The sequence below is a fragment of the Phoenix dactylifera genome, chromosome 11, assembly GCF_051530095.1.
Source record: "Phoenix dactylifera cultivar Ajwa chromosome 11, Ajwa_hap1_PhDact_Kaust_v1.1, whole genome shotgun sequence".
Taxonomy (NCBI): domain Eukaryota; kingdom Viridiplantae; phylum Streptophyta; class Magnoliopsida; order Arecales; family Arecaceae; genus Phoenix; species Phoenix dactylifera.
Genome location: NC_143200.1, coordinates 23,888,797 through 23,902,104, shown reverse-complemented (window position 1 = coordinate 23,902,104; position 13,308 = coordinate 23,888,797). Strand labels below are relative to the sequence as shown.

Below are 13,308 nucleotides of genomic sequence, written 5' to 3'. Positions count from 1 at the left end.
GTAAATTTTTGATGGCATTTGGCCCCTCATGACCCCCTTATCACTGGCACTGCACTTGCTTCGGCTATCCCTTTGTCCTGAAGCAATAATCTGGATACTTTTCCTACCCTCAAAAAAATAAAAGTCCTTCCAAAATGAACCGTATCCAAGTTACTTGTAAGTTTTTCCTTGGGAATTTACCCTTGTAGGTTCGTGATTCGGTTCCTGAATAGCATCAGTACGCTTCCTGACGATTTTAATACAGGAACCGATCACTTCTGACCCACTTTTGCCATTGGAAGCGAAGTTGGTCAATTCACTGATATATGTGCTCTTGATTAAGAGTGACAATTCAGGATCTCATCTAAAATAGCTAGTCGAAAGGTATTATTTAGATTTCTTGATTCTAAATAAGTACCTAAGATCTACCAAACGAATAACCGATGTAGGACTAAATACACGTCCGCACAGATCCTCACATACTCCTTCCGTTTAAGCTCTGACGTCCTCGTCAGATTAAGGATTCAAGTCCATTTAAATCTAATCACAAACACCACGATCGGCCCGTGGTCAGCCCCAATGGATCCGTGCTGCAGTGTTCATTAGTGCACATAGGTTATGGGACAGACCCGCTCTTATACCATTTGTAACAATTCAGGACCTCATCCAACATGGCTAGTCGGAAGGTATTATTTGGATTTCTTGATTTTGTATAAATATCCAATATCTACCTAACGAATAACCGATATGGGACTAAATACGCGTACGCACGGATCCTTATATTAATCTTCTTATGTTTGTCCGGTATTCCCATGCCTTCAAGCTTGCATGTTGTTTTTTTTTTGGGGGGGGGGGGGGGGGGGGGGGGATGATAACAGACACTAAGGGCATCATATTTTACTAGCACCTACATGAATGGAGACGATGGTTACCACCAAGCGTCACCGTGACTTCTTAAATTGGCTCACTGGTTTATATTATGTGACGGAAGATGGAAGGCCAAGACCCAATTGACTCGCAATTAGTGACGTTTGAACGGTGCTCAACCACACTGGACTGCATCCGTCTGCGCTCTCAGAAACGAGTTCGACCAATTCGTTTGCTATTACTCGTCCATATGTCACTTCCATTCTCTCTCTCCTTCCTTTCTCGTCCGCTTTCCAAGGCCACTGCAAGCGCGACAGCCAAACGGAAACCAGAACTCTCCTCCCTCTCTTTGGACTCATTGGTTAAGGGGAGAGCGGGGAGGCGCGCAAGAGACAGAGAGAACCCCATCTCTATATCTCTATGGGCAGCAAAATAAAGCTACGGGCGGTGAGAATCATCGGTATCTAACTATCCCCCCTCTCGTCCCCTTTTCAAAAGTGGCGCCTGCCCCTCTCTCTTTCTTTATCTGCTTCTTTCTTTCACATTCCTTTTCCCTTTCTCTCCTCCTCCTCCTTCCTCTTCTCTTCTTGGGTTTAAGCAAAGAAGATGGCGTCCAGCGCTTTTCGGTTCATCAAATGCGTGACCGTTGGCGACGGCGCCGTCGGGAAGACCTGCATGCTTATCTGCTACACCAGCAACAAATTCCCGACCGTAATTTTCTCTTCTTTCCCCTCCTCTTCGAAAGGAGAAATCTTTTCTTGGTTTTGATCCCTCTTCGGCTTTTTCTCCAAAAAAAAAAGTTTTTTTTTGGATTTCTCTCACTTGTTCGGTTTCTATTCTTGATCTTTTCTAGGACTACATTCCGACGGTGTTCGATAACTTCAGCGCCAATGTTGTTGTTGATGGAACCACCGTGAATTTAGGCCTCTGGGACACTGCTGGTAAATATTTTCTTTCGCAAATTCTGTTCCCTTTTGGGTTGCTTGATTGTCGGATAGAAATGTCGAATTGAGCAAATCTTGATTTCATTGGATTTTATTTTTTGATAGGGCAAGAGGATTACAATAGATTGAGGCCGTTGAGCTACCGAGGGGCGGACGTTTTTGTGCTGGCTTTCTCGCTGGTGAGCCGAGCGAGCTATGAAAATGTTCTGAAGAAGGTGTGCATAAGATCGTGGGTTTGTGGTTGTGGTTTTGTATTTGGTTTTATTTTAAAGTTGTCTAAAATATCGAGGCTTTTGGTTGTTTTTGTTGATGATTTTTAGTGGATACCTGAGCTTCAGCATTTTGCACCGGGAGTCCCTGTGGTGCTGGTCGGCACCAAATTGGGTAAAGTGAAATATGCTATTGCCATTTCTTCTGTTCATTTAGAACTTTCTGAGGAGCTAAGCTCCGAATCCTGTAAGGACATTATGTGTACATTGATAAACAAAAGTGATATAGGGTGAAAGAATAAAAGGTCCTTTCCGAATTAGCTTTTATAGTTTGCTTCTTTGAAATGAAAGGCTGACAGTTGCGACATTAGAGCTGTGTCATTTTGGTGGGGTTATGGATTTAGGATTCCATGATCTGCAACTTAAAGTGGTCAGATAAGTTATCTTCATGTTTGATGTTTCATATGCTCATTCAGTTTTTTGTTGCTTTTCTTTTTCTTCTTATAGCGATACTTGGGACTTGGACCTTGGACCTCATAAAGGGTAAGCCGTTAGGGGTGAGGTGCCGGCCAACTGTGCCAATGGTTATTGGCAGATTTTTCTTGCTTTTGATTATAAAAATAATGTCTTACTGTGATCTGGGTATGCTATAAAATTACCAAACAAAAGCAGCTCTTGTTTATATTCGACCTTGTTTCTTCTCTACTTTTTGACGAATGCTGCTAGACATTACAATCTTTTCATACTGCTGAATATGGTGCAATATAAGATTGGTCTTATGCTATTCACAAACACATCCACTAATCTTGGCCCTTCATTATCCTATTTTAAAGCTTTTGTAGACACCCTACTTTTGGGCATTCTACAGGGTCAACCGGGTGTATATAAGGGGCACTGCACATTTTGACCATCTTTTAAAGCGTGGAGATTCTTTTTGGGCTTTAAAATCTGTGTCATCTTGTTGCATTTTTTTTTTGTTGAAATTTTCTGATTGTCGGTAGTGGATGAATTTCCTTTAAACTTTGTGTGTGATTAAATCTGTTCGAATAGTTAGCCTCATTTCGTGTCTGATTAATTGAACATATACTCTCATGCAAAAGAGGCTCAACTTCATAATTTTAGAAATTCCATAGTTCACACATGGATAGAAGACATCTGATGGAATCAGACTGATTTATGACATGCATCTGTTTCAATTGGATGCGTACAGAACTTGGGTCTGGTTTGAAAAACTTCCTTCTTAGCTTGAAGCATGACAACAACTTAAATCTTATCATTTTGACTGCCCTTACATTTCTGTTTGCAAATTATTTCTTTTTCCTTCACCTATGCATAACCTTTTTTTGTGCATTTGATACCTTTTTCTTTTTTATTTTAAAGTAAATGTCATCACGTAAGATTCCAAAACAAGATCTTGTGCTTCTGTTGCTTAAGATTACCAAAAAGATTGTACAATGCTCTTGGGTTTGGGAAGGTGCTTCGTCTTTTGGTGGTCGATTATAACCATCCTTTGATAGAAAATGATAACCATCATTTTAGATAATTATTCTTTGCTAGCTACAAATAGGCTTTGCTGTCTCCAAATTTCCTCTAGAGCAGGAAAAGGCTAGAAGATGAAAGGAAATGTTAAGATTTGATGTTATGGAGTTGCGCTATCTTCAATACACATTAGAAATATAAAGCCAAATTGACAAAATCCTCCCTATTTAATAAACAGAACTAGCAAACTGAAGTATCGAATCATTAAAAACATTTCTTGAGAAGTGCTGTAGGCAAGTCAGTTCAATTAGTTACTTGGAAATTAATTTGTTGTTGAATCACACCTCTCATACCTTAACTGAAGTAGCAAATCCATTTCCTGCACACATTTACTTCTGTCCTATCACATATGTAAGCTTTAATGGATGAAATCTTTGAAGTCAGACAAAATTATTTTAACCATCTAGATGTGAAGAAATAGCTCAACTATTGTTATTATTAGGAGTCGAACTGATTAAGAATAAAGTGCTTGAAAAGAAATTTATGTGATAATGTTTGCAAGTAATTGTGAGAGAAGGCCTCGATAAGGAGAGAGTTTTATACTTGTTTGCAACTGTTGAAGAAAAAAAAACCTGGAGAGAATGAGAATTCTTTCACAGTTGTTGCTTTGAAAAATGATAAGAAGCCTTTTTAGGAGAAAATTGGATTGAATATGCTTGTTGAAAAGGAAAACCATGAATAATCAGAAACAATGCTTGAAAAAATGGAGATGGATTATCATATCTGTGCTATCTATATACATGCTTACCATGCATTTACATCGGATTTCTTTTTGTTTTTATTTATTTAATTAAATTATGCATTAATATTGTCTGCAGATCTTCGTGAAGATAAATATTTTCTCTCAGACCATCCTGGCATTATACCTGTTACTACTGCTCAGGTATCGACTTCCTTGTGAGGCATGCGACTTAATACTACTTTCATTTTAATATTACTTCAATCTTCGTTATCATAAGAACGTGAATAATTAGCATTTTAATGGTCATGGTTCTTGATGTCAGGGAGAGGAACTCCGTAAGCAAATAGGCGCTGCGTATTATATAGAGTGTAGCTCGAAAACACAACAGGTGAATACAACGGCTGGTCAGATTCAGTAATCTCCTCCCATCAAATATGTTCTTATTCAACTGACTAGTGTTAGATTTGTTTGGCAATTTGCAGAATGTCAAAGCAGTGTTTGATGCTGCCACCAAGATAGTTATTCGGCCTCCACAAAAACAGAAGGAAAAGAAGAAGAAAAAGCCACAGCATGGATGTTCACTATTGTCAGTAACTGCATTCCTTGGTCATGAAAATGAGTCATCTCAATCTTAAATTTTATTTATATTGGTTATCTTATAGGATTGCTACATATAGTATCTAAATTAAATAAGCATCTGTAATATTTTTTATTATAATCCAACTTATATTGCTAGTTTTGCTTATTGAGATTTTCTAACTTTTTTCGCTGTGATTCATCAATTTGCTTCATGACCTTGTCAACATATCATATTGTTTCCTTTATGCTGACCTTAAATGTAAATATCTATGTACTCTCTCTCTCTCTCTCTCTATCTCATGGATTCTCGACTTAGAGAGAGTTTCTGCTTAAATATTGCTTGTAGAATTGTCTGATAATTGATCTTCAAGATGAGTTGTTATGGTATTTTGGGAGTTCTCAAAGCTACTTTCATCTTGTTTCCCCTGTACTCATGGCATTCTAGATCACTGCAGTCATATAGCGAGTTACTATGTGTATATATGTATATATAGAGTCTAGTTACTATATGGGTAGACACACAACAGACCTAGTAAGGCCGGTCTTGACCAAACAATTAGTGGCCCGACCATTGGTGATTCATGCTATTAGATCTGATCTACTATCTTTAAATTGTTTAGTATCAAAAAATCATATGATTTGAAGATTCTTAGCCTATGCACCGCCTATACATCTAGCAGTCAAATAAATAATTTAAAAAATATGAAACAATGTATATTTTTTGACCATTGGATGCATAGGCTAGGAATCTTCAAATCACATTATTTTCTGACAATAAGCAGTTTAGAGATTGTAGATTACATCCAATAGCTCGGATCATCATTGCCGGTCCCTTGTTCATTTGGTCAGGACTAACCTTCTTAGTGCTGTGTGGATGATATTAGATCTACTCTTACTCTCGATACATACATACATACATACATACATCATACATATACATACATAGATACATATATGTTTATGTATGCATATACACATACTTGTCTTCATCTGCTCTGGCAATCTCATGTGGAGGGGACAATTCATCTCAACAAAGTAACCATGAGCAAGCCTGACCTTCATGGTAATTTACTAGGATTCTCAGGGCGCCCTTTATGTTGTGAGTGATTAGCATAAAGTAAGAAATCCCTTGGTGGAGAAACAACCTATATAAAATGGAGGGGAATGGTTGGGCGGAGGTAGCACAAGATGCTTCTAGACACTAGAATGATGTTTTACAAAGTGATAGAAGAGAAGGCAAACAAGCTTAAGTAAGTTTTATTAAAACTCTTAACTCTCTTGAAGAGGATCTACAAGTGGAAAGGGGTTAATGACACCTTGTCCTTGTGGGGAGGTTTCTTAGACATATTTTGGTGGATTTCCTATTAAACTGATCATAAGAAGACCGGTTACAATACCTATATATGAGATATCTTAAGGCTAAGTGGCAACTTGGTAATGAGTTTGAGCTTCATCAAATTAATAATTTTTTGTTTTGTCTTCCCATTCCATACGATAGGATATGACGAAGGTGTTGGATTCTCTGCTGTTTAAGTTCATGCCATTGAATGCTTGTGGTGGCCAATTTCTACCCAAGGAGGGAACTATCAGGCATGCCATGATTTGGATAAGACTTTGTGGATTGCCTATAGAATATTGGGCTTGGAGGTTGCTTTTCAAATTGCCATAATTGCAAGCACTCCTTTATGGCTTGATACATGCAAAAAAGTAGATCGAAAAGTTTCTTTGCTTTGCCTTTTGCAGATTGAAGTCTTTGGACTTGGGAACGATCATCATTATGAAACGACAAAGGCTTCTGGCAACCTTTTGTGTATGAGAATGTTACCATCAAACGAGTGAGTTCTTCGTGATCGAGCTCATGTCCTCCTCAAAATTCAGCTTGAATTTTGCTCTGTTAGTTCGTAGATGAGCCAATCTAGAGCTATGCTTAACATACTTGAGGTCAGCTTGATTAAACTCAAAATATAAATATACCAATAATTTGTGTATATTACATTTTAATTATTGTATACACATTTTTATCTTTATTTATTTAAATTAATAGTATTTATATAAATAGAATGTATCTTAAGTATAATATTAAAATTGACTGAAATAATTAGCTTAATGTATATAAATGAAAGGCTTGAAAAACCTTATGTTCTTATCAAATCCCTGAATAAGCTTTCCTGAACAGCTTGAATTTGGATTGAAATTTGCTAAGTTGGCTCGAACTTGTTCGATTATAGAAAGAGCTGCTTGAGCTAGGTCTAGCTTGCTGAAGCTCAACTCATTTATACGCATGACTTGGGGATCATTGTTGTTACAAAGGAGAGAGATTTTTGGTAACCTGTTGTACATGACAATTACATGACAATGCTGGTATTTATTGCTTTTTTTTTTTTTTTTTTGGTAAAAGCGGTTACTCATTTCATTTCATATTGCTCTAAATTGAGTACAACCTGCTAAATCACGGGAAAGTAAAAGATGCAACAAAGGATGAACATCAGAAGCTGTCGTCCAAGTAAAATCCCCGGAATGCCGAGCGACAAAAGAGGCGACCCAGTCTGCAGCCCTGTTCGCCTCCCTGAACACATGTCCTATCTGAACATCGCCCAACAGCAGCACCATCCTACGGATCTCCCGGATGAGGGGATGACCATCCCCAAACCGATCCGCCCCTCGGATCCAGTCGATAACCACAGATGAATCTCCCTCAAGGCAGACCCGCTCCGCACCAAGTACCTGCCGCACATAGGATATACCCTCCCAGGCTGCCTGCAACTCTGCCCCAACCGCTGTGAGTCCTGGCGTGCGCCTCCCTCCTGCTGCTATCATCCTGCCAAGGTGGTCCCTGATCACAAATCCAACCCCTCCAGCTGCGCCATCCACTGACCGGCTGCCGTCGAAATTTACTTTGAGATAGTCAAGGGGTGGGGGTACCCAAGAAACACAGGCAAACCGGGGCGCTGAAACAGCGTAGAGAGTACCCCAGGTGTCCCTGACTATCCCAGAAGAAAATCGGACGGTAGCCGCTATGATCTCCCTCGCATATAGCACAGCTCTATCCACCACCCTCCTCGGGGACAACCTGCTCCCCTCAAATAGGCCGGCATTCCTGTCCAACCAAATGTGGTAGGCCAGGTATGCCATCAGAATCCCTACCTCTGTAGAAAGGGGACTCTGCATAAAAGCTCTCAGCAGCTGAATCAAATCCTGCACATAGACTATCGAGTCTGGTAGTAGGACTGGTGACCTCCTCCATATCTCTCTGGCTCTGGGACACTACAGAAGAACATGCTCAGTCGTCTCCTCAATCTCTGCACACTCCTCACAATACTGAGAGACCACCATACCACGCCGGACTAACAAACTCCTCGTAGGAAGGCAGCCCCAGGCCACCTTCCAGATGAATAAAGCCACACGCGGGTGAATCCGCAACCTCCATATCCAACCACCCTCGATCCGACGAACGGGCTCCCTACCGATCAATGCACGGAGATCACTGGCACGTACCCTCGTCCGTCCCGTCGGGACCCATACTAGCCTATCGGCCCTCCCACCATCAGGAATCGGGAGAGCCAGAACCGACTCCGCCAGCTGCTCCCCAAAGACCTCCCGGACCATCTCCTCCCTCCATCGATCCCCCTCGACAGTCAGCAGCTCACTAACTCTGCACCTAGCTAGCCTCGCCGAATCCACCATAGTAGGCATGCGACAAATCGGAAACTCGGTCACCCAGCTATCCCCCAACACATCAATAGACCGGCCGTCCCCTATGGACCATCTAATCTCTGGAAGCACCACCCCTGCTCTCGTGCAAATCTCCCTCCACATCGGTGAATGGCGTCGACCAGCTCGCACCCCAGTAGCCAAAGCACCATACTTGGCCCTCATCAGTGATGACCACATACTCTCGGGCTCAAGCACAGATCTAACTGCATGTCTAGCCACTAGGGCCTCCCGCATCGCCACCAGGGACTGCACCCCCAGACCTCCGTGGATAATCGGCTGGCACACAACATCCCACGCCATCAAGTGGACTCCTCCTCTGCCACTGCACCTCCCCCAAATGAAGTTCCTAAATAGCTGCTCAAGGGACCTTAGGACAGTAACTGGGATAAGAGTATTGGAAAGTAGATAGATGGGAACCGAGGTAAGGACTGATCGGACCAGAGTGATCCTACCCATCATGGAAAGTGTATGCATCTGCCACCCCTCTAGTCTGCGTCTGATACTAAGCTCCAGAGAAGTACAGTCCCTACGCCGCAGCCGCTGACCGGAGAGCGGGACCCCCAAATATGTCATCATGCCCTCCTGCTCTCCCACCCCCAGGATCTCCACTATAGCCCGTCTCTCCGCCACTCTGGTCTTCGGACTAAAAATAATAGCTGACTTGGCCAAATTGACCCGCTGTCCCGATGCTGCACAGTAATCCCGCATAATCTGACAAATAACTCGGGCCATCTGCCGTGACGACCTAGCCAAGAGCAAACAATCATCAGCAAACAACAAGTGGGAGATCGGATGAGCCCTCACCGTCGGCCTATAAACCTCCAGCTCCTGAGAGGCCACTGCCCGTCGTAGGGCTCTAGATAATGCATCTGAGCACATAATGAATAATAGGGGAGAGAGTGGGCACCCCTGACGCAGCCCCCCTGACGACACAAAAAAACGAGACGGCGTCCCGTTTACCAGGATAGCAAAAGACGGGGCACGTACACAACCCATCACCCATCTGATCCACAGCTCAGGAAATCCGAATCCCTGCAATGACTGCTGTAAGAAATCCCACCTCACCCTGTCATAGGCCCTCTCCATATCAAGTTTGATCCCCATAAAACTCCTCCTCACCGAAGCTCTACCAAGATCAAACATAAACTCCTGGGCAATAAGCACATTGTCAGATATACTCCGCCCCTCCAAAAAAGCCCCCTGCTCCGGGCTAATAAGCCTGGGAAGGACGTCCCTCAGTCTGACGGCGAGTATCTTCGCCGTAGCCTTGTACAGGGTCGTACAAAGGCTAATCGGACGGAAGTGACTCGGCTCCGTGGCATCCTGCCGCTTCGGTATCAAGGTGATAAAAGTTCTCTGCCAATCTGCTGCCATCACTGCTGTGCGGAAAAACTGCTGTATAGCCGCCGTCACATCTCGACCTACTATCATCCAATATCTCTGAAAAAATAAGGGTGGGAATCCATCCGGCCCTGGGGCCTTGTCCCCCGCGAGGGACCTCACTGCCTCTCTAACTTCCTCCTCCGACACTGGTCTAGTCAATGGTACTGTCTCCCCCTCTGACACCCCAACTGAGGGCGAAGGTATTTATTGCTTTAAATGTTAGGGGAACCCCTGCCAAAACCATGCATAACATGCATCCCTATGGTAAAACCTGCCAAACCAGTATAGGACCTTACTAGTATGGGCCATATTATCAATATACCAATAATTTGTATACATATCTATATATAATGTTTTAATTATTGTTATATATCTTTTATATTTGTTTATTTTAAAGTAATAGAATTTATATAAATAGAATGTAGTTTAACTGTAAGATTAAAATTAACCAAAATAATTAGCTCAAAATATTTAAATGAAAGATTTGAAAAACCTTATGTTTTTATCAACTCCCTGAAATGAGCTTTCTTGAATAGCTGGAATTTGGCCCAAAATTAGCCGAGTTGGCTCGAACTTGGTTAGATTACAAAAAGAGCTGATGTTGAGTTTGCTTAAGCTTGGCTCTTTTATACCCAAGACTCAAGGATCCTCATTGTTACAAAGAACAGTAATTTTTGGAAACCTTTTGTATATCAGAATATTGTTATTGTTGCTTTAAGTGCAAGGGAACTCTTGCCAAAACTATGCATAACGTGTGTCCCTACGTCAAAACCTGCCAAGATCGGTTTTAACACCCATACAGGTACCTAACTAGCATAGGCTATGACGTGTGTCCCTATGGCACATCTCTTTATATGACACTTGGGGCAAGAGGTCTACCAACTATCAGTTCCCTATTGGTTTGGTATGATACACCTAGTATGGCCTGATATGGTTTGGTACTTAAATCATGGACCTTGAATCATCATTCAAAGAAATTCTAGGAAGATTATGCAGGGGGCAACTCCTTCAAGTGTATATCCTTTTGCTTCCACCCCTAACCAATCAACTTGATTTACCCCCACAACAGTGCTAAGGGTCTGACTCTCCCAACTCAACCATGAGATTTGGAAGAGTGGAAACAAGTTTCTAAACCTTCTTGTCCTAAAACTAGCGATAACAAACAAACTCGACTTAACAAGTTGAGTTTCACTTCGACTCAAATAAGGTCCTTCTTATGCATCAATTTCCTTTGTGATGGCCATAGAGCAATCCACACAACCCATGCAATAATGCATGCAAATCACCTAGTCAGGCCAAGGATGGAAGCAATGCTAACTTACCAAAATCTTAAGGAACAAATGGTGTTATAATTCAAATTGTTAAGACGAGCTATGCTAACAAGGCAGGCAACTTTCCAAATCAAATGGGAAGAAAATGGAGCTTATTCCGAGCAATCAAGGAATCAAAGAGAGTACTTGTTGCTCTTCTCCCTAAAAAACGTTGAAAAAATTGATGGTTAAAGAAGAATAAGCCAATTATTGGAGATGGTTTAGCTGCTCATGGTAAATATTTTATACCAAATTAAGGGAACTAGTATCCTGGTATTACATATATATTTGCATGGAATATAGGGACTCATGGAAGTGTCATGAAACCTCCTATTCATTAGCCACTTATGTGATCAACTTCTTTACCAAGCTAACTCAGGTACACCTGGGTTCTTTGAGAGTTGTCACCTGGGAAAAATGCTTCCTGACTATCTTTTCCATCCAAGAAATCACTGAAGAAATCTAGATCTTTCTCTATAAGAAGAATGTAGATGAATCTCTTGTGACCTAATGGAGCAAATCCCATGATTTATTGAAGAAATTCCACAGATATTACATCACACAACCCAACTTACAGAAAAAAATTCAATCTGAGACTAGGTGAGGTTTCTTATGGCGATGTTGGAGACGATTAAGGAGTCCAATGTGCGAAACTTAGGTGAGGAAGTTGTTTGTCTAATAATAATTTATATTTTTGATGTTAGATATATTGGCAGCCTTGCCAATAAGTTTTTTACTTGAATTTTTCTATGATTACAAGGAAAATATGTTTGCTGTAGTGGCTTGCACAAACCCTAATTTGAATCCTTAGAGATTGTGCTCCCCTTCTTTGAACACTCTCTAGAGCCCTATGTGCAGATCTTAGTTCGAAAGCATGTTTGGTAAGATAGAACCTTGAGAACTTGGAAGCATAATGAGGACTGGCACTAATCTTAATCAAGAAATGTTTCAGGTTTCATCAGCGTTCTTTCTCTGAAATGTTTATGTTTCATGTTATGGCCATGCACAATAGATTTCTGAGTTGCTTCCAGGATTCAATACTGATAATGTGAGAATGAACGGTGCAAAACCTTTAAGTTATCTTTGAAAGAATTTGCATTGAAACAAATTTCATGTTGTGACTGCAGGAATATCATTTCTGGGTGGAAACTTGTGTGCTTTAAATAAAAGCACCCTCAGGATCACATATAGAGTTCCCTTGCAGAAAATGCTATGCTGATGTCTGGCCCAAGAGTGCATGAGGTTTGAGTTAATGGTGCAGTTTCTCTTGGAAACTGTAAAGTGCCCTGCCAGCTGTATCAGAAGTAAATGAATCATTTTGTTCGCAACGAAACAAGAAAATATATGTTCTTTTGCAGAGAGGAGGATGTTTGTTCTTGATGCTATGTTCATTTAGTATCAATTTTGTTTGAATCAAGAAGCTTAACCAAGGCAACTAAATGATTTAGCAGGACATATCTGTTAGTTTCAGGCACCTCCCGCAGCGGGTAAAACTTTAAGATGGCAGTGGTTCTTTCTTTCTTTCTTTCTTTTCTTTTTGTAATTCAGAACAACTCAAATCTTCCATGTTCAGTGCTCTCCAACTATTACAGTGCTTTCAAGCGAGGCTTGTATGCCTTCCTACAATAAACTGCTATGTTTTCTTCTATGAACCTAGCTCGCAAACGAAAGAGCTTTGAGGTCTCATTATCTCTGCCATATTGGATCATTGGTTTAAAATTCGCACCTCCATCATCTCCACTAGGGAATTCGGATGATACTGGAATGGCTTGTGGGATTCTTCACAATTTTCCATCAGGCCACTCAGTGCGCGACGGATATCGTCGATATCTTGGATTATTGCAGGTGGAGTGCAGCCACCATTTGATCAAGGGTGCCATTATCTTTGTGCTCAATTTTCTCTGAAATTATGAAACCAACCTATCGAGCATCTCTCGAAAGTAAATATCTCTTCATTTTAATTTTTCATGTTCTGGTTTGAAGACCAAGCATCACTTTAGTCGTCGACCGGCCCACCTCAGTGAAATCATAGCTCACTTTAGCCATCCCAGCGTTGCATTTTATGATTTCCCTTGCTAACAGTCGCGGGAATTAGGACTTCG

The 13,308-nt window shown here is 41.2% G+C and overlaps 1 protein-coding gene across 2 annotated transcripts; it reads left to right on the top strand.

The window, feature by feature from the left end:
• Positions 1 to 852: 852 nt before the first annotated feature.
• On the top strand, positions 853 to 12,889 carry LOC103710042 (rac-like GTP-binding protein 3). Of its 2 annotated transcripts, XM_039128120.3 has the most exons (10): positions 853 to 1,306; positions 1,445 to 1,557; positions 1,700 to 1,787; positions 1,896 to 2,005; positions 2,111 to 2,174; positions 4,357 to 4,421; positions 4,543 to 4,608; positions 4,703 to 4,806; positions 6,543 to 6,634; positions 12,334 to 12,889. In XM_039128120.3, the coding sequence occupies exons 1-9, from the start codon at positions 1,267 to 1,269 to the stop codon at positions 6,613 to 6,615; spliced, it is 723 nt and encodes a 240-aa protein (XP_038984048.2). In that variant the 5' UTR covers positions 853 to 1,266; the 3' UTR covers positions 6,616 to 6,634; positions 12,334 to 12,889. The 2 variants fall into 2 exon arrangements, with proteins under 2 accessions (XP_038984048.2, XP_008793848.4); XM_008795626.6 differs by lacking the exon at positions 6,543 to 6,634 and having other exon boundaries at positions 1,105 to 1,306.
• Positions 12,890 to 13,308: the final 419 nt, after the last annotated feature.